Source organism: Saccopteryx leptura, chromosome 3 (genome assembly GCF_036850995.1).
Source record: "Saccopteryx leptura isolate mSacLep1 chromosome 3, mSacLep1_pri_phased_curated, whole genome shotgun sequence".
Lineage (NCBI taxonomy): Eukaryota > Metazoa > Chordata > Mammalia > Chiroptera > Emballonuridae > Saccopteryx > Saccopteryx leptura.
This window is the reverse complement of record NC_089505.1, coordinates 53,869,629-53,888,424: the sequence shown is the minus strand read 5'-3', so window position 1 is coordinate 53,888,424 and position 18,796 is coordinate 53,869,629. Positions and strand designations below refer to the sequence as shown.

General features: G+C 42.6%; 1 protein-coding gene across 3 annotated transcripts in view; it reads left to right on the top strand.

Annotated features, from left to right (window-relative positions):
* ARMC2 (armadillo repeat containing 2) overlaps nucleotides 1-17,655 on the top strand; it is a 136,347-nt gene extending 118,692 nt beyond the window's left edge. For all 3 annotated transcript variants that reach the window (XM_066373520.1, XM_066373519.1, XM_066373521.1), the window contains 6 exons: nucleotides 1,672-1,990; nucleotides 5,576-5,698; nucleotides 6,019-6,132; nucleotides 8,215-8,347; nucleotides 8,919-9,076; nucleotides 17,141-17,655. In XM_066373520.1, the coding sequence (XP_066229617.1) occupies nucleotides 1,672-1,990; nucleotides 5,576-5,698; nucleotides 6,019-6,132; nucleotides 8,215-8,347; nucleotides 8,919-9,076; nucleotides 17,141-17,292 (999 nt within the window). In that variant the 3' untranslated portion in view covers nucleotides 17,293-17,655. The remainder of the gene's footprint in view (nucleotides 1-1,671; nucleotides 1,991-5,575; nucleotides 5,699-6,018; nucleotides 6,133-8,214; nucleotides 8,348-8,918; nucleotides 9,077-17,140) is intronic.
* Nucleotides 17,656-18,796: the final 1,141 nt, after the last annotated feature.

The window sequence follows — 18,796 nt, the reverse complement described above, 5'->3', positions numbered from 1 at the left end:
TGATAAACAAGGTTTACTGGGCTTGACTGGTGGTGATGCAGTGGCTAAAGTGTCGACCTGGAATGCTGAGGTCCCCAGTTCAAAACCCCGGGCTTGCCTGGTCAGGGCACATATGGGAATTGATGCTTCTTGCTCCTCCCCCTATTCTCTCTATGTCTATCCTCTCTCTCTCTAATAAAAATGAATAAATAAGATCTAAAAAAAACAACAACAAGGTTTACTGGAATCCCTCCTGATGACATGTTTGCATTTTAAAAAGGAGATGATTCCATAACTGTGCTGAAAGAAGACATGTGGAAGGAGAGATTGTTAAATGACAAAGAGGTGGGAAGTACGGCGTGGATGTAGAAAGGACTCCACGTCTGGGCAACCCTAGTTCAAACCCCGACTCCACCCTCACTGTCTGTGTGACCCAGCGCCCAAAGCCTGCCTTTTGTCTGTGAGATAGCATACACCTGGTGCAGTAAGTGTTAGTACCCAGGCTGGTTGTAGCTGATTCAAGTCTTCCTTCAAAGTCTCCCCCTGTCAGGGGCTCCTTTACCACCACGTGTAAGGCTGACTGTACTCATGTCTGTTGTTGAATCAAGCACATAATTGTTTCTGTATCTATTTTAGTTGTGAAATGTTCTCATTTGGGGGTTTTTAGAAACATTTATTAATTTATTGTGAAATACACATACAGAAAAGTTCATGAATCACATACGTACCAGTTAGAATTATAAAAGTGTCACCCAGTTAACCACTAACCAGGTCAAGAAAGACACGTACAGTTCTGCCATAAAGTGGCACGCAGATCTAAGGCAGTGCTTCTCACCTGGGGGGAGGGGCAGTGCTACTGGCACCCAGCACTAGAGGCCTGAATGCTATTCAATACAAGGTGGGCCCGCCACCCACCCCCAGCAAAGAATTGTCCAGCCACTGTCAGCAGCGCCCCACTGAGAAACCCTGTTGCAACACAACCTGACTGGCCATTGTTGCCTCGTGTTCAGAAAGCCAGTGCTTCCACAGGAGGTGAACTTTCAGGAAAAGGTCTGGATGCTCCAGAGACCTCTTAGTATCAAAGCTTAGATTTCTGTAACACAGTATTCTTAGTAATGATATCCCATGCCACTGGTTGGTTTCTGGGGGAGGAGGGAAGAAGAAAGAAAGAGAGAAAGAAAGAAAGAGAGAAAAGAAAAAAAGAAAGAAAGAAAGAAAGAAAGAAAGAAAGAAAGAAAGAAGAAAGAAAGAAAGAAAGAGAGAAAAGAGAGAAAAGAAAGAAAGAAAGAAAGAAAGAAAGAAAGAAAGAAAGAAAGAAAGAAAGAAAGAAAGAGAAAAGAAAGAAAGAAAAGAAAAGAAAGAAAGAAAGAAAGAAAAGAAAGAAAGAAAAGAAAAGAAAGAAAGAAAGAAAGAAAGAAAGAAAGAAAGAAAGAAAGAAAGAGAGAGAGAGAGAAAGAAGAAAGAATTTGAGCCAAAGGATCTGAAGTTAATGGACCCCTATAGCATCCTTCAGTGGTCCCGTTTCAGAGCTGCCAAGTGCACCCAGCTTGGGACTCGATCCTGTACAAGTTAGTCAAAGCCAAACATGTTCCATTTTACTATTAATCATATTATGAATAAATGCTGTACTCTTTCCAACAATTTGTCCCAGCCCCTGGGCACTTGTAACCTTTTGTCTTTCATCTATTGCAGGACTTAGTTGTTCGTATTGTTTTCGTTCTTGGCAACCTGACCTCGAAAAGTAACCAGGCTCGTGAACAGTTTTACAAAGAGAAAGGGAGCATCCCAACTCTGCTGTCCTTGTTCCACACCTTCTACAGACTGGACCTGCGCCCCAAGGGGCAAGTGGGCGGAGGAGATGAGCAGCCCCAGGCCCAGGCTCCGTCGGCCCAGGCAGAGGACGTGCTCGTCAAGCTGACCCGCATGCTCACAAATTTGGCCATCCATCCGGGCATCGGGCCAGCCATGGCTGCCAACCCACCCGTGGTGGGCATGCTCCTCGCCGTGCTGGGTAAGCGCCTCGGCCCAGGCGGCAGCTGCTCCACCAGCCAGAGGCAGTTCTGTGGATTCAGTTTTATTAGTACAATCAACTAACTCACTTTCATGAGACTTCTCAGCCCTGTGAAACAAAATCTCTCTTCTGTTCAGAACTGCCCCAAAAGTAATCCAGATTTTTAAAAAATGATAAAATGGTTAATACATATTATTTGTAAATCCCACTGAACTGTATGTACACTTTAGGAGAGTGAATTGCATTTTCAATATTTAAAATGTAGGCCGATCAAATTACCAAGAATTGGCCAAACATAACCACAAAGAATTTACAAACCCAAATTTTTCCACAGTTAGTCTATGTGATTAAAATGTATTTATCTTTCCACTTTTCAGGTGGTTACATCATCTGTAATTACAGTCGCCAGTCATTCAGGTCCTATCTTTTCCCCTGTATTAGCTCAAGCTGCCATGACAAAATACCACAGGCTGGTTGGCTTAAAAAACAAAAATGTATTTCTCTGAGTTCCGGAGGCTGGAAGCCCAAGAGCAGGGTGCTGGCTGGTTTGGTTCCTGGTGAGCACTGTCTTCCGGCTTGCAGATGGCTATGTGTTCTCATGGCCTTTCTTTGCTGTGTGCAGACAGAGAATGACCTCGCTCTTCCTCTTCGTTATAATGCCACCAATCTTGTTGAATAAGGACTCTACCCTATGACCTTGTTTAACTTTAATCTCTAAATATAATCCCATTGGAGGTTAGGGCTTTAATATGTGAATTTGGGAGACTGAACACAATTCAGTCAATAGTATTCTGCCCTTAGTACCCTAAAAATTTATGTCCTTTCACAGGCAAAATACATTCATTCCTTCTCAACATCCCCAAAGTCTTTTAACTCATTTCAGCATCAACTCTAAAGTCCAAGGTTCATAATCTCAGTTAAATATCACCTAAATCAGATATTGTGTGACTTGAGGTATGGTTTATCCTCAGAAAAAAATTCCTCTCCTGCTGTAAATCTATAAAACCAGGCAAGTTATGTGCTTCTGAAACACAATGATGGGACAGGCACAGATACACATTCTCATTCCACAAGAGAGAAATAGGAAAAACGGAACAGTTGTCAGGTCCCAAGCAAGTCTGAAACCTAACAAGTAAGTCTGTCAGCTCTTAAAACATACACTGGTCCTTCAGCCAGGGGCAGCTCCACCCACAGAGGCCAGTGTGGAGGTCAGTACATGGTGGGTACTCCATAAATACTTGGAGAAAGAAAGAATAAATGAGTACAGTATATGTTTTCCGTAGCATATGAATGACTAGATTTTCCTTTGAATAGAGTAAGCTATGAAAAGGCCATTCTCTTTAATGAAAAGAAGGCCAAAAGGAGAGAGAAGGAAATCAGAGAGCACAAGAGCTAGCACAGTCCTCCTGCTCAGCTCCCAGCCCTGCTCTTATTCCCTGAGGAAGTTTGGTTTCACACAAGAGGTAAAAGGCACTTCTTTACCAAGCAAGGGCCCAGGTGTGTGCAGGTGCTGAGCTGGTTTCCTCCCAGGCTGGGGCAAGGCCTGGGGGTGGGGGGTATGTGCAGGATCAAAGGTGAGAGGCAGACCATGTATCCAACCCCTCACCAAATGTGGGTACTTTAAAAACAACTCAAGATATCTAAAGCTGAACTCATGACCTTTCTCCTAACTTCCCATGACCTGAATTCATAGAATGTGATCACTGTAGATCCAATTATATAATCCAGAAACCCAGGGATATTGTTGGGTGATTCCTCTCCCTTACCCCAATCTAGTCTTCACCTCTTACTGTCCATTTTCCTCCCTAAGTGGCTTTTCAGTCTGTCGCCCTGCTCCATCTCTGCCATCACCCAAGCCTAAGCTACATTATCTGTCGCCTGAGCACCACAGGAGGCCCCTCACTGGCATCCTTGCCCCTGCCCTTCTCTGCATGGTGGCCATAGAAGTCTGGAGGCTGAGCGGAAAAGAGAAAGCAGGGACAGAATTACTAAGAGTCTGGTGTGCTAAGCTAAAGTGTTCATTTGCTTATTCATTCTCTCATTTGTTCATTCATTCATTCACTCATTCTTGCATTCAGTAATTATTTACTGAGCACCCCTATGTGCCAGACACTGCTCAAGATGCTGGAAATGTAGCAATGAATAAAACACAAATCACTAGTCTGCAGGAACTTAGGTGTTAGAAGACATACATTAAACATTAAGTCAAGTGGTCACACGTTCTATGGAGAAAATTAAAGTGGGGTAAGGGAAAAAGAATAATGGGTACCGTCTCATATAGGGTGATTAAGGAAAGTATGTCCAATAAGGTGACATCTGAGCAACAACCCGAAGCACGTGAGTGAGCAAGCATATACAGCTAGTGCTCAACTTACGACCACGATTGGTTCTGACAGACCGGTCGTAACACAATTTGGTCGTAAGTTGAGTAGGCTATATGTACAGTACTGTGAAATGATGTTATAAAAATCTTTAAGTTATATTTTATCATAATTTTCTTTCATTATTTTTATATCTCATAATTTTCTTTGTTCATTTTATGCCATTTGTATCATCTCTAAACCATTTTGTTTCTTATTCTTACATTCGTCAGGTTTAAGTAAAACACTGCATTACCATTACAACTGGTTTAATATTTGCAAAGACAATTTCCTCTTGGTAGACATCTTGCGAGGGGTTTGATGAAAAATATCCAAGACACAAAACACAAATTGCTGTACCGAATCTGGGATAACAGTTGAAATGGTGCACGCGGAGATGGTAGTGCTGCCGGAAGCTGGTCCGCACTGTCATACGCCCAGTTGGGCAACACTTGCGCTGCCAGATGCAGAGCAATCGTGGCTAGCGATTGTGGTCGTAAAGTCGAATGGTCATAAGTTGCATAGGTCGTAAGTCAATCAATATTTGTAACTGGAAAAAGAATACGTTCCAGACAGAGGGAGTAGCAGTGCAAACATTCTCAGGAAGGAACATGCTGACATGTTCAAGAAGAACAACCAGTGTGACTGGCCTTAGGAAACAGCAAACAAGGCCAGAGAGGTCAGGACTGTGTAGGGCAGTGCAGGGAGGGCCTGGCGGCTAAGTGAGACCAATGACATCATCTGACTAACGTTTAAAGGATCACCATGCTGAGGATAATGCAGGAGGTAGAGGCGGATGAAGAGAAGCCAATTAGGGGGTGAGAGCTGGGCTTGCTGGCAGCAGAGTAGGTGAGAAGTGACCAGACTCTGCCTGTTTAGGGTCAGGGCAAACCAGAGGGGATTAGAGATAGAGAGCTGGGCTGACTGGCGTGTTGGCACCTTTGCTTTCCTACATCACGGGGCCCACTTTCCCAGATCCCCTGGCTAGAGCGACAGAGCAGAGAGTGTTCAAATCCTGAGCAAGGAGTGGTCCTCTGCACTTGGTGCATATCCCTGCAGGAAGAGCCAGGGAATAAAGCAGCAAACAGCAAGGGCAGATGGTACCCTTGCACAGACTTTGCCCAGGAGGACAGCTCATCCCTGCTGCAGCTGGGATTGTTGCTGCATTAGGATGGCATTGCTGCTGCCCCTACTGTGAGCTGGTGACGCCCTTACTTTGTTTCAGAACACACGTCAATTGATGATTGTGAGGAGCTGGTGATCAATACTACAACAACAATCAACAACTTATCTTACTACCAAGTGAAGAATTCCGTAATTCAAGATGAGAAGCTACATATTGCTGAATGTAAGGTTCAGACTTGGGTTTGGGTAGATACATGTTCATTTATGGCTTTGGTTGTGTTAACTAAATACAGTACTAGAAGCATTCAGATTTTCTCTTTTCCTGGTAAAATATCTGATTTCATTCTGAGGAATTAGAATATGCAGGAAAGTCAGCTTCTTACTTCTCACTAAAGTCCCCTGAAGTTTGCATTTTATTATCATTTTTAATTTTCGAGTTATCAGTGTATTTATTATGATTATTGAGTTATAATACTGGTTTCCAGTAGCTTTTAAATCAAAACTTAAATTCACTGATTTTATTTCTCTGGTCACCAAATCCAGTGCTTTTAAAGCTTCTCATGAGTAACAACATGGGTGGAATCCTGGAGGCTGTGCGTGTTTTCGGAAATCTCTCGCAGGACCCTGACATCTGCGATTTCATTGTGCAGAAGAATGGTGAGTTAATGATGCTTGCGTTCACACACAATGCCCTTCTTGCCGATAGACAGCGCAGCAGTCTCGCAGCCTGGGTCCTGACAGGGTGGTGCTTGTTTCCGCTCTGCTTTACATTCTGTTCCGTACACACGTACGTCTGTCGGCTCAGAATGCCAAGGCGGTGTAGGCAGTGTGCCCTGTGTGCCCTCTTCCTTATGAGAGGTCTTCTGACTTCCTAGATGGGGTGTGTGTGAGTGTGTGTGTGTGTAACAAGTTGTCTATACTCTCGTTTCTGTCCATGGGAATGGACTCGAGATATACATGCTCCTTCATGTATGAGAAGGGCCATTACAGTACTGCTTCTCATAGCAAAAAATGGAAACAATTTAAATGCCCATCAACAGGCAAGAGGATAAACACTTTTTGGTATATTCATGCCAAAAAATGCTCTGCAGCAATGAAAATAAATGCACTAGAGGCTTGTGGATCAACTTCAAACACATAATTTAAGAGCAAAAGCGTTAGTGAGAGAGGGATATATACAGAATAATGCCATTAAAGTAAGCTTTAAAATATGCAAAACAAGCTTGGGTTTTGTTGATGTAATGGACTCATGTAGTAATGGTATGAGGTATAAGTGGTATTTGGAATTGATAAACTCCACATTTAAGACAAAAGTTATCTTTGGAGGGCAAGGAATGCCCAAATGTAAATTTGAATCTATAATGTTTTATTTCTTAAACTAGGTGGCAGGTACACAAGAGCTACACTAACCATCCTCTGTATGTCTCAACTATTTCATGTAGGAATAATAACTAAAAATATGTTGATGTAAGAAACCCGTAGAGAATTTTATGAGCTTATTTAAGCCAAACTGATGACATATACTGGGTAGCAAAATCTCAAATGCTCCTGAGAATAACGATTGTGCAACTTCTCTTCTGCATTTGAAATTAAGTAGGGAAGGTAAAGAGAATTATGTGCAGGTGGGCGAAAGCAAGGTGGGGATTAAGTTTCAAGATTGTATGCTTTCTGAAGAGTGGTTACCCCTTCGAGGGTATTACCTCTGGCATCTCAAAGCTGTATTAATCTAGAGGCACAAGAACAATGGACGGGGCTTACTTAAAACCTTTCACTAAAGAAGTTACAGGTCTGGGGTATGACTACCCACCATGACCTGCCCAGTTAGGAATTTATGATTTATTACAGCACCCCTTTTTTGTCCACAAATAACTAATTATCCATGTTCACAATCAAAACATTTAGATAATACAGAGAGAAAAGAACAAAACCCAGCCGCAGCAAACTGTCACCCGCTATCTCACTACCACAGAGATAACTTTTCACATTTGGTGTACATTCTGCAGACTCTTAATACAAATGTGTGTTACACAGCCTTTGCCAAGCTCACTTTTGGAACTGTCGATGGGGCCAAGGTCAGAACAGGGTGGCCACCTCTCAGGTGTGCAGGAAAACAGAGGGGAGGCAAAACACACACCTATCCATTCTCCCCCAGACCTCAGACCAGCCCAGCTGGGGGACCAGAAAACAAGACAAAGAGCTTCATTTCCTAGGAGAAAGGGAAGCCAGGCCGCAGAGCCGGGGCGCCTGTCTCCCTTTTGAAATGTCCCTTACTCAGTAAGTTCTGCCTTGCCACAGGCCGGTTTCTGTGTTCTGATCAAGACTTCTGTGGCCCTGGAAGACCTCAGGGTAGATCTCAACGGGAGCCCTCCTGCAGGGCTGTGTAGAGAAAACTGCTGCTGGAGGTTCAAAGAGGCCTTTAGTTGTTAAAGATGAGGGTCACCTGTGTGAGTGGAAATCCATGTTCTCCTCCTTTCCACCTCTACTAGTGCCTTGGAGCAGGAACTGCTGTCCAGGTGCAGCCGCAGCAATATCTGAGGACAGAGGACCTGGTGGGTGGGTGTTGGGGAACCCACTAGCGGGCGATAGGAAGAATAGGTTAGATCCCCTGGTAGGATTTTCAGTTTTGCAAGCCACTTCCTACTCATGTCCCCTTTGCCCTTTCCCCTTAAAGAATGGGGAATAAGGCGCAGCTGGGAAGCTCGAGCTTTACGGGTCTGCATTTGCTCTCTGCCCTCTCAGTCTACAAGTTCATGATTGCGCTGCTGGGCAGGAAGCATCAGGATATCTGCTTCTCCGCCTGCGGTGTTCTCCTAAATCTCACTGTGGATAAAGACAAGCGTGTCATCCTGAAAGAAGAAGGCAGCATTAAAAAGTAAGTTTCGCCTGACCTGTGGTGGCTCAGTGGATAAAGCGTCGACCTGGAAATGCTGAGGTCGCCGGTTCGAAACCCTGGGCTTGCCTGGTCAAGGCACATATGGGAGTTGATGCTTCCAGCTCCTCCCCCCTTCTCTCTCTCTGTCTCTCTCTTCTCTCTAAAAATGAATAAATAAAAAATAAAATTAAAAAAAAAAAAAAAAAAAAGTAAGTTTCAAGGCGTGGAGTTCCAACTGTCTCAGGATTCAGAAGACCTAACTTTTCAGGCAGTTTGGGTCCAGCTAGTCTTTCCTCCAGGGCAGAGGTATTACGATACTGGGAAGAGCCAGGTTAGGGCTGAAAAGAGGGGATTTAGGTTCCACTGGACACCAAAAATAATTCAGGAGTCGATTACTGCGACTTACAGCTATTTAAATTTATAGATATGAAAATATTTTAAATAATCACTGAATGATACACAATACATATTAAATATTACAGAAGGGTTATCACTATTGTTCTAAAAATATAAAAGTTAAATATAAGACATTCTGACCTAGTTACTTCTCAATTTGCCTTTATGAACTCAGGTTAGTGGACTGTTTAAGAGATTTTGGTCCCACCGACTGGCAGCTGGCTTCTTTGGTTTGCAAAACGTTGTGGAACTTCAGTGAAAATATCACTAATGCGTCATGTTTTGGAGATGAAGATACCAACACACTCTTAGTCCTGCTGTCATCATTTTTAGGTAAGACTCCTCACTATGAACTTGTGAGTATTATCAGAGTGACAGAAAACATTTTTCCTGTGCCCTGTACAAATAAAGATTAGTATGCATTTGGGTGTCTGTATTTTTATATGCAACTACAGCCTGTTAATGATTAATTTAGAAATATCTGGAAGAGAATGAATGTTATTTACAATGGGGGACACAAAAACTTTAACTCATTGGACATTGTCATGATTTATGGTTTCTTCTGTGGCTTTCTTCATTTTTTTTTATGCAATTTTTTATAGATTGCATAAATACAAAGTATATCAACATTGTTGTAATTGAGAAAATATGGCTAAAAGCCACTCCAAATTGTCATGCTTTTATGTGAATCTGTATATTTTAATTAGCCTCTGTGTTAATTAGCAGCTGAGAACTCTGAGCATTACTGGTCTGCATTTGTTCAGAGTCTGTGAAACTATTTGACATTAAGGTGAGGTCCTTGGAAAGTAGAAAATCAATGATACAAACCAAAGGAAAGAGGATAGTGTTGGGCAAATAAGTATAATGTGATCGATATGATCACTTTTATTGTTAGAAATGGCCACTGCTCACGTGATGATGCTCTCACGTGATACAGCTAATTGCCTTTCATTCTTAGGAATGGGCTTGGTTATGCTAACGTGTGCTGAGGAGGGACTGTCTCACTGAAAAGTTTTAAAAGAGGAGCTAGGAGGCCATTTTAGGAAGAGAGACCACGTTGTTCCAGGGGAGAGAGGCCATGTGGTTAGAGGAGAGGAGGTAGTCAAGCTGGCATGGTGCTGAAGGAGAAGCCAGTTTGTGCAGAGAGGGGAAGGGAGATGGGGAACCAGAGGGCATAAGACGGGTGGGGGCCTTTGATTCTAGGAAAACTTGGATGTGTCAGTAGCTTTGTGAGCAGCGAATGAGCGGGTTTTGGAGCCCAGTGTGTTTGTGTTTACTCGCTTGCTGAGTGCGAGCTAGGAATAAAGGTAATGGCCCACCAGTTCTTGGCTCCGCAGTTTCATTACCGTCTGCCGGAATTAAATGCGAACCAGCAAAAGCTAGGCGGCTGTGATGGTGGCCGTGGCTACCGGCTTTACAGATAGGTTCGTCCGTTTTTAAAATGTCCATTTTTAGGATAATTGTTTTCATACTGGGTTAGCCTAGCAACAGTAATTAGAGGCAGCTGATGAGTGTTTTCAATCATCCTTGTCCCCAAATGGAGACATACTTCCCACTGCCCAGCCCCCTTTTGGATCAGCAAGGCTTGTGAAAAGGCACCCTTTGCTGGAAGCTGTGGTTCAGGCGGTGTCGTTTGATAAGAGGATCTCTTAGTAACCCGTGTTTTTATCTCTAGAATGGGGACCTGGTAATCCCTGCTCCACTGCAGGGAACCATGGGGACCAAACAAACAGCCTGAGGGCACTACGGAAGGACAGGCTGTTGTCAGGGCGGAGTTTCAGCCCTGTGTCAGCACTTACAGGAGAAGTTTTAAGCTTTCTCGGTTTATACAATATTTCCTCGTCTCTCAGATGGGCGCGATGGATGCCCACTGTGCAGAGGTGTTAGGCTGATGGACGAGCCAACGCATAGGAAGACCTTGATGCGGCGCCTGCCACACAGCAAGCCCTGCAGACATGGTCGCGGAGTGCTCCGTAAATCTTAAGCATTGTAACCATACGTTATTAAACAGGAATTCACAACTAGGAGGTTTGCTAGGTTGATGTGAAATTTGCTTTTTTTCCAGCTAAACATAATTTTGTGGGGGTGGGTATAAGAAAAATGAGTACGGTTTTGAATCACTGAGGTTCACTTGACTGTCTGCTCTGTGAACGTGAGGCTTCCCAGGTCGCCAGGAGCAAGCGTGCACACTCCATCCGCCTTAACGCAGGTCTCTGCTGCGGCAGAGCATCGACTCAGCTCGGAATGTAGGGAAAACACCCTTATCCCTGCCCGCCCGGCCTGGGAATAATGATTCAGGAGCTTGGGGGGGGGGGGGGGGTTGATAATCTGTGTTTTTAAAAAGCTTCACAGGTGAGTCTGCTGTACAGCCAGGATTGAGGAGAGCCCGTGCCCGGATTAAAAGGGAGTTTAAGGGAAGGGTGCAAAGAGTAGGAGGGTGGAGGCCAGGAAACCAGCATATTGCCCAAAGCCTGCCAGAGCAGACCTGCGCGGTTGCTGCGGACGGAACCAGAGCCCTGGAGTGAGCCCTCAGCAGCAGGCACCCTGGCCCGACCTGCTGGAGCCCCAGCTCTGCTCTGTCTCTGCTGTAATGCAAGAAGCCCTTTCTCCCCACCTTCTTCCTCCAGGCTCTGCTTGGTCATGCCAACTACCTCGAGGCTTCTTCTTACTGTACCCGGAGTGTGCAACTGCCTTTCCTCTGTGCTTGGTGCACTTTTCTGTCTCCCATTTGGACAGAAGATGTGATTGGGTCCCAGAGTCACTTCTGGGCCATAGGGCTTTTTTGCCTCTGGGAGCAGCTGACTCCACCAACTATTTGTGGCTTCCTGGGGCACCTAAGTTTGGGACAGTCAACCATAAGTAACGAGGATGGTGGGACCGCGAGCTCCCAGGACACCTTAGAAGGGGGTGTGGGCACAGTAGGCTTCTCAGCAGGGCAGCATACCTGTCAGGACGGTGTGGCATGGGCCAGCTCCCTACCAATCCCCACCCTCAGCCTTCCCTTAGAGCCAGGCTGGGCTTCTGCGTGTGCTTCCCCAAACTCTGCACCTTTAACTGCATAGCCCTGACCTGCCTAGCCAGAGGCTCCTGTCCTTGCAAGCCCGTCTCAGATCACTTTTCAAGTCCCCTGTCTAATCATAGGAAATCTGTACTTATATAGCAATTAATCATGAACTGTGGGACTTCTCCTGTGCTATTGTTTGGTTTCTTTCATTTCCCCACTCCAATTGAGCCGCTTTAGGGAAAGGATATTGACTCACACAAAGTAGGTTCTTGATAGATGCTTGTGGAGTGACTCACATTAGTGGTACCTTTGCTTTAATAGTGCTATAGATGTTTAAAAGCATGTTCATTCTATCTTCATAAGATCTCTCTGAGGTTATCAGCTAGGTGACAGATGAGGAAAGGTCTAAGGGGTTAAGTGACTTGCCTAAGGTCATAGTAGCAAAGTCAGGACTTTCCATCAGAAAATAAACATCTAGCCCCGTGTTTTTCTGCTCTTCCAGTTCATAGTGTCACCTAAAAAGAAACTTCTAAACCTGTAAGAATTTTTATGAGTGTATTTGAGCCAAACTGTGGACAATTGCCTGGAAGCAAAGTCTCAACAGATTGAGGAAATGTTCTGAAAAATGGCAGTTTCACCACTTATTTTATACATCAGAATCAAAGGAGAAGACGTAGGGAGGTTACATGAATTTGATTGGTGATAGATTAGGGAGGCAGGAGAAGGCAAAGTGGGGAAATCTCTGGGATTGGGTAAAAGTGAAAACGTATATGTTGTTGAAATGTTTACATAGGCAGGAGCAGGACAGTTAACAGTTAGTGGTTCACATAACAATAACAATGAGGTGTCTATTGGCTTCTGCTCTGGTGGGATGTCTGGCCTGAAGGAGAAGGAAGATGATCTGTACATTCCAGAGGCTTGTTATCAGGTGTATTATTGTAGCTGGCTTGAGTAAAAGCAACCATTGACCTGTGTTTAGAGCAAGTTCTTCCCTATAGGACATGACTACCCACCATGAACTATTTTTATTCTTTTTTTTCTCTTATTATTAATTTTAATGGGGTGACATAGATAGATCAATCAGGGTACATAGGTTCAGAGAAAACATCTCCAGGTTATTTTGACATTTGATTATGCTACATACCCATCACCCAAAGTCAAATTGTCCTCCATCACCTTCTATCTGGTTTTCTATGTCCTCCTCCCCAACCCGGTAACTAAGAACTATATGATTCCATACATAGGTGGGACATAAAAATGAGACTCAGGGACATGGACAAGAGGGTGTTGAACTGCTTTTAGTTAGAAAGGTTTGATTAGACCATCCTGTGTTTACCTTAGTTCCCTGAGTTAAGGCCACTGTGTAGGTCTTCCCTGAGCTTGTCAGGTTATGTTAGTGGTCACATCTTGATTTATTAAAAAAACATTTTTCTTTTTTTGTCCACAATAGTATACCCACACCCCACACCATGGAAGGGGGCTATGGCATGGATGACAAAAATAAACACAGTAAGGTCAGGGGTCTAAGTCACCAGCACAGTGTCAGGATTTCTCATATGATCCATGAGATCCCTTCTTACGAACCGTGAGGACTGGGCTGCTTCTTGGCTTTTCTCTCCACAGCATGGGCCTCAAAACCTTACTTCTGAGAGGGCTGTAGCTGTGTCTGGCCAGTTGGGCAGCAGTAAGTGAAATATAGATGTGGTTGGGAGTGTATTTGAATTTCAGTTCTTTTATAAAGATAGCTAAAAAAACAAACAAACAACAACAAAAAAAAAACAGGTCACTTTGAAAACAGGATGAGTTATTAAATAACAAAGTCCCGTGTTGAAGTGTGAGCACTGTTTTTCATAAAGTAATATAAGTTACCCAACTTTTTCTTGATGGGTGACTAGAAAAATGAAAAGGATACAGTAATGGTCCGCAACACAGTTGGGATGCCGGGACGTTGACAGTCTTTTTAGAAAGTAGTTTGAAAAGAATGTTGTCTAAAACTTCCTGATGTATTACAATCACTTTTTATAAACTCATTATCACTATGTTTATCTTGAAGTTTCTAAATGGTTGCCTTAGCACAGCAGTCTGCCATGAACTTCTGTTGGGGGACTGGCAACTGGTGACCAGGGTGTGTGGTTTATTATTGTGACTGCAGAATACACTCAGTTTTGTTTAATGTCCATTAAGGTACGTGGAACTTAGCATCTGGGTGGGTAGAGTGGGGTACAGCATTCAAGTTAGAGGATCACATGGTCCAGCTTATGTCAAAGAGCCAGTAGATGCTTCTGTAATACATGAGGACTGTGCCTTCTTAGAAAATAGAGCAATACTGGATCCTTTAAGTAGCTGAACAGCAAGCTTGGAAATAGTGCAGTGAGTAGGAGAAGCTTTTATGGAGGCTGTAGGACAGTTTTTCAATTGCTGGGTTGTGGACCAGTCTACCAGAAATTTCATGCCAGTCGGCGAAAGAGTTAACCACCCTGATACTGTATGAAAATTATAGCTCCAGTGATCTTAGTCAAATTCTCTTATGCTCAGGGTGATTTCTGCCTCAGTGGTCCCCAGAATAACTCTCCTATTCTCACCGCTCCTCAAGTGTGAAAAGGTTGAAAACCACTGCCACAGGACACATAAACTAATGGAGACTGTGTTATAATGATCACTGACAACTGCACTGTCTTGAGTCCTTTAACCTTCTCTGATACGTTGCCTAAAATGCTGGTATTTGGAAGTGTGCTATGCACAGAGGACTTAGGAATGACTAGATTTCCTAGATCAGCACTTTTCACACTGTGGCCAGCATCTTTAAAGAATAGAGTAGCAAAGAAAGAAAATATCAGAATATATTTTTTCCTACATTAGCTTCTGCCACTCTTTGCAATACAAGTTCCAAATTTTAATCCCTAGTGTAATATGGCATTTAAAAAATGTATTTGCTGTATTTACTTTGAAATTTTGGGCCTGCTTTTCTCTTACCTGTAGCTATTTGGCCACTTTTATTATGTTGTCTAACCCAGTTTAGAGTTAATAGGGTCTGAGTGTAGATTAACTAATTATAGGCTAAGCCTCAAGAAGTAACACGGTCTTGATATTAGATGTTTTTTTAAAGCATGAAAATAGAGATTTGCTAAAACCACCAAATCCAACCAAAGCTGTGGGCAGAGGCAGGGACTGTGAGATACACGGGCAGACCTCAGCCCTAAGCATCTTGGGAAAGAAGGGCATAAACCCAGAGGATTCATTTTTAAATGGAAGTTCAGTGTTAAGAAGATCTGGAAAAGAATGAGCAGGAAGAAGATCTAGAAATCTGAAACCACTGAGTCTCACAGACTCCTCTTGTCCAGCAGCAGGCTTATGGGAAGGGCTTTGAAGGCATCACTGTCAGCACTCTCCTCTCCAAGGGCTGGTAATTCAGTGGGTGCGGTGCAGGTTTGCTTACAGGGTGTCCATGGAGAGCCTTGCTGAAGTATTTGTCTGCCCAGCACTTATCTCAGAGCTGCATAGCTGCTCACCCAGCTGTGAGGAGAGGAGGGGAAGGTACAAACTGGGATTCCAGACTCCCTTATCTTACTCTGGGTGGGGACACTACCACTAATAATGCCAAAGTACACAGTGTACAGAAATACGCAGTGTAGAAAATTTGATGTAAATAGCAATAAATCAGTTCATAATAGGATTTTCATTAGCCCTATGAAGAACGTTTTCAAATTATTTTGAAATATTTGTGGTCATTTTAGGACTTAGTGGTTACCACTTAAGGAGCCTGCCTCCGCCACAGACCTAGGAAGTGGCAAAGCCAGCCTTCTGACTGGCAGGCCAGTGTGTTTTCCTAAAGTATTTCTCTTGAGGTGTGAGACCCAATATAAATAGCAAAAGTGCAGTGGTGGGTCAGCGCAGAAACCCTAGTGGCCATTCGTCTCCCTGCTTGGATAGATACACCTATGATAGTTTGCGGAATTCAGGATGTCTTTGGAATAAGTAGAAATTAAAATTGTAATTTTGCAATTTTTCACAAGTTCTTTTCTGCACTATCCATGGACTCATTTGAAATTCTTATACTCCTTGAGATCCTCAAAGTCTCCCACTTTTTACTGTTAAAGGTCAAAGCATAGGGATAGGAGGTTGTCTTTTTAAAGAAGTATGTCCAGGCTGCTTTTCTTTTTCTTTTTTCTTCTTCTTTTTCCAAGTGAGAAGAGGGGAGATAGACTCCTGCATGCACCCCAACCAGGATCCAGCCAGCAACCCCCATCTTGGGCCGATGCTCTGCCCATCTGAGGCCATGCTCATAACCGAGCTAAAGTAGAGACTCCACGGAGCCATCCTCAGCACCCAGGGCCAATGCACTCAAATTAATTGAGCCATGGCTGCGGGAGGAGAAGAGAAAGAAAGAGAGAAGCAGATGGTTGCTTCTCCTGTGTGCCCAAACCAGGAATTAAAGTCAGGACATCCACACACTGGCTGATCCTCTACCACTGCGCCAACCAGCCAGGGCACCAGGCTGCTTTGAAGAGAGCAAAGTTGATTTCTAGTCGAGTTTTAAGTGTCAAATTCAACTGTGTTACTTTCCCAAAGAATTTCCTGACTCCATTTATATCTGTCATCCACTGAAGTAATTAGCACAGATAAGGAAGTAACCTATTAATACAGGGGATCCTTGGGTTACCACACAGTTCTGTTCCTACAACAGTGATATAACCCGAATTTTGGTGTAAGTCAAAACACACCTTAGCCTAAGTCACTTACCTATCCTAACACAGTTGTAATATCATAATCTAGAACATAAAAACATAACTAAGCCACAGAAAAAGGAAAAGGACATAAATATACTGTACTGTACACTGTACTGCATATTCTTCTGCCGTGTGCAACCAAACTAGTTCGCCCACGTAGTCTGTAAGTACGACACTAACGGTTTAAGCCAAAACACTCATGTCTCGATTTTTTTAAGTTTTAATGGGAGTGAACATCATGAACTCAAAACGTCGTATGTCCAGACTGTCGTAACCAGAGGACCCCGTGTACTTTGTTTTAAGCAGTTGTGATCTGACTTTTTGGATGTGGACTTATAAACATAAGAGATTAGTTAAAATAAAAGTTCAATGCAATTTAGAAATTTTTTTATTATTGTCCTTTTTATATTAAGAAACTAACCTCTATGTATATATAAATATTTGTAAAGAACAGAAGAGAGTAAATTACTTCTCCAATAAAAAAAATTTACAAACAACAACAACAAAAAACCAGTAAAAAATGTCTTTTAAGCCCCAGATCCTGTCAGTGTCATGTTGGAATTTAGGATGACCCAGGATGCGTTTAACTCATGCCATTAAAAATTAACTTTATTCAATGGGATTACATTTCCAAATAATTGCTGTAATTTACTTTTTCTGATACAGATGAAGAACTGGATGCGAGTTTTGACCAAGACCTAAAAAACTACCACAAACTCCACTGGGAAACAGACTTCAAACCTGTGGCACAACAGCTTCTAAACCGAATTCAGACTTGTCACAGCTTCCTGGAACCCCTGCCTAGTCCTTCTTTCTAACATGATGCAAATTAACACCAGAAACAAGAAGTCAGGTGGCCTTTATTCTTAAACAGTGGTAACAAACATGAATATTTTCTTTTTCAGAAAATTAATTTCTTGAGCTGAAACTATAAAATAGGAATAATACCTTTTTTATCATAGTGCAGGTTAGGGGGGGGAATGGGCAAATTGCCTAGTAAAGTGTCTGGAATGTAGTAGGTAGTCAATAAATTAATATGATCCTAGTTTATTAGTTCGTCATTCTTTGAAGGATAAATTTGGCTTTAGAATAAGTTATAAAAACCAAAAAATCAAAATTACTGTTGTTATCTGAGACAAGGCAAATGAAGATTTGGAAATTAAAGTAGGTGTACTACTCAACTTGGAGAAAAGCTGATGTTCATGGTTCATCTTTCACCCTACAAAATATCAAGACTAGTGGGACAAGGATGGCCATCACAAACTGGACAGGCTCTCTAAGCCTATTAGAAAAAATTTCCAGGAACAAATAGATTTTCCAAGGGCTCTTCTAATCTGGGGCTTATTCCTGATTAAAGCTCAGCAAAACTGCTAGGGACGCTCACCTTATCGTAGCCTGTAATTCATAAGTATGCGCGAGCAGATTCACTCCAATAGTTGACATCATTTTAAGTATGAGGAGCTAATCTCTCACAAACATTTAAGGATATTAATATATTTTATCCATAGCAGGCCATATATTCTACTTTCAGTGAAAAAGGTCAAACTATCCCCCCTCCCTGAAACAGCTTCCTCACTATAACTAATGTAACTCATGGTGGAATACCATCAGACCTGTTCTCCTACATACTAAATTCCTCCCCCTCAGGCTCATGTACAAGCTGGCCCATTTGGAACCATAGACCTGCCTTTAAAAAAAATTGTGGTATAACACAACATAAAATATTATCATCCTATTTTTATTTTATTTTTTCTGTTTTATCTCATCTTACCTATTTTTAAATGTACAATTCAGTAGCGTTAAGTATATTCATGGTTTTCCATAAAAGAACTCCAGAACATTTTTATCTTGCAAAACTGAAACAACTATATCTATTAAACAACTTCCAAACATTTCCCCCTCCTTCTAGCCCCTGGAAACCACCAGTCTACATTATGTTTCTATGAATTTTACCAGTTTAGATAACTACAATAAGTGGAATCATACAAAATTTGTCATTTTGTGACTGGCTTATTTCACTTGACACAATGTCCTCGAAGTTCATCCATGTTGCAGCAAGACTGAATAATATCTCCTTGTATATAACACCACATTTTGTTTATCCATTTATCCATCAAAGATCATCTATTATAGGTTGCTTCTACCTCATGGCTATTATGAATAATGCTGCTATGAACATGGGTGTGAAAATATCTCTTTAAGTTCCTGCTTTCAATTCTTTTATATATATACCTAGATCACTGGATCATATAGTAGTTCTAGTTTTAGTTTTTTGAGGAACCTGTATACTGTTTCCAAGGAGGCTGTATCATTTCACATTGC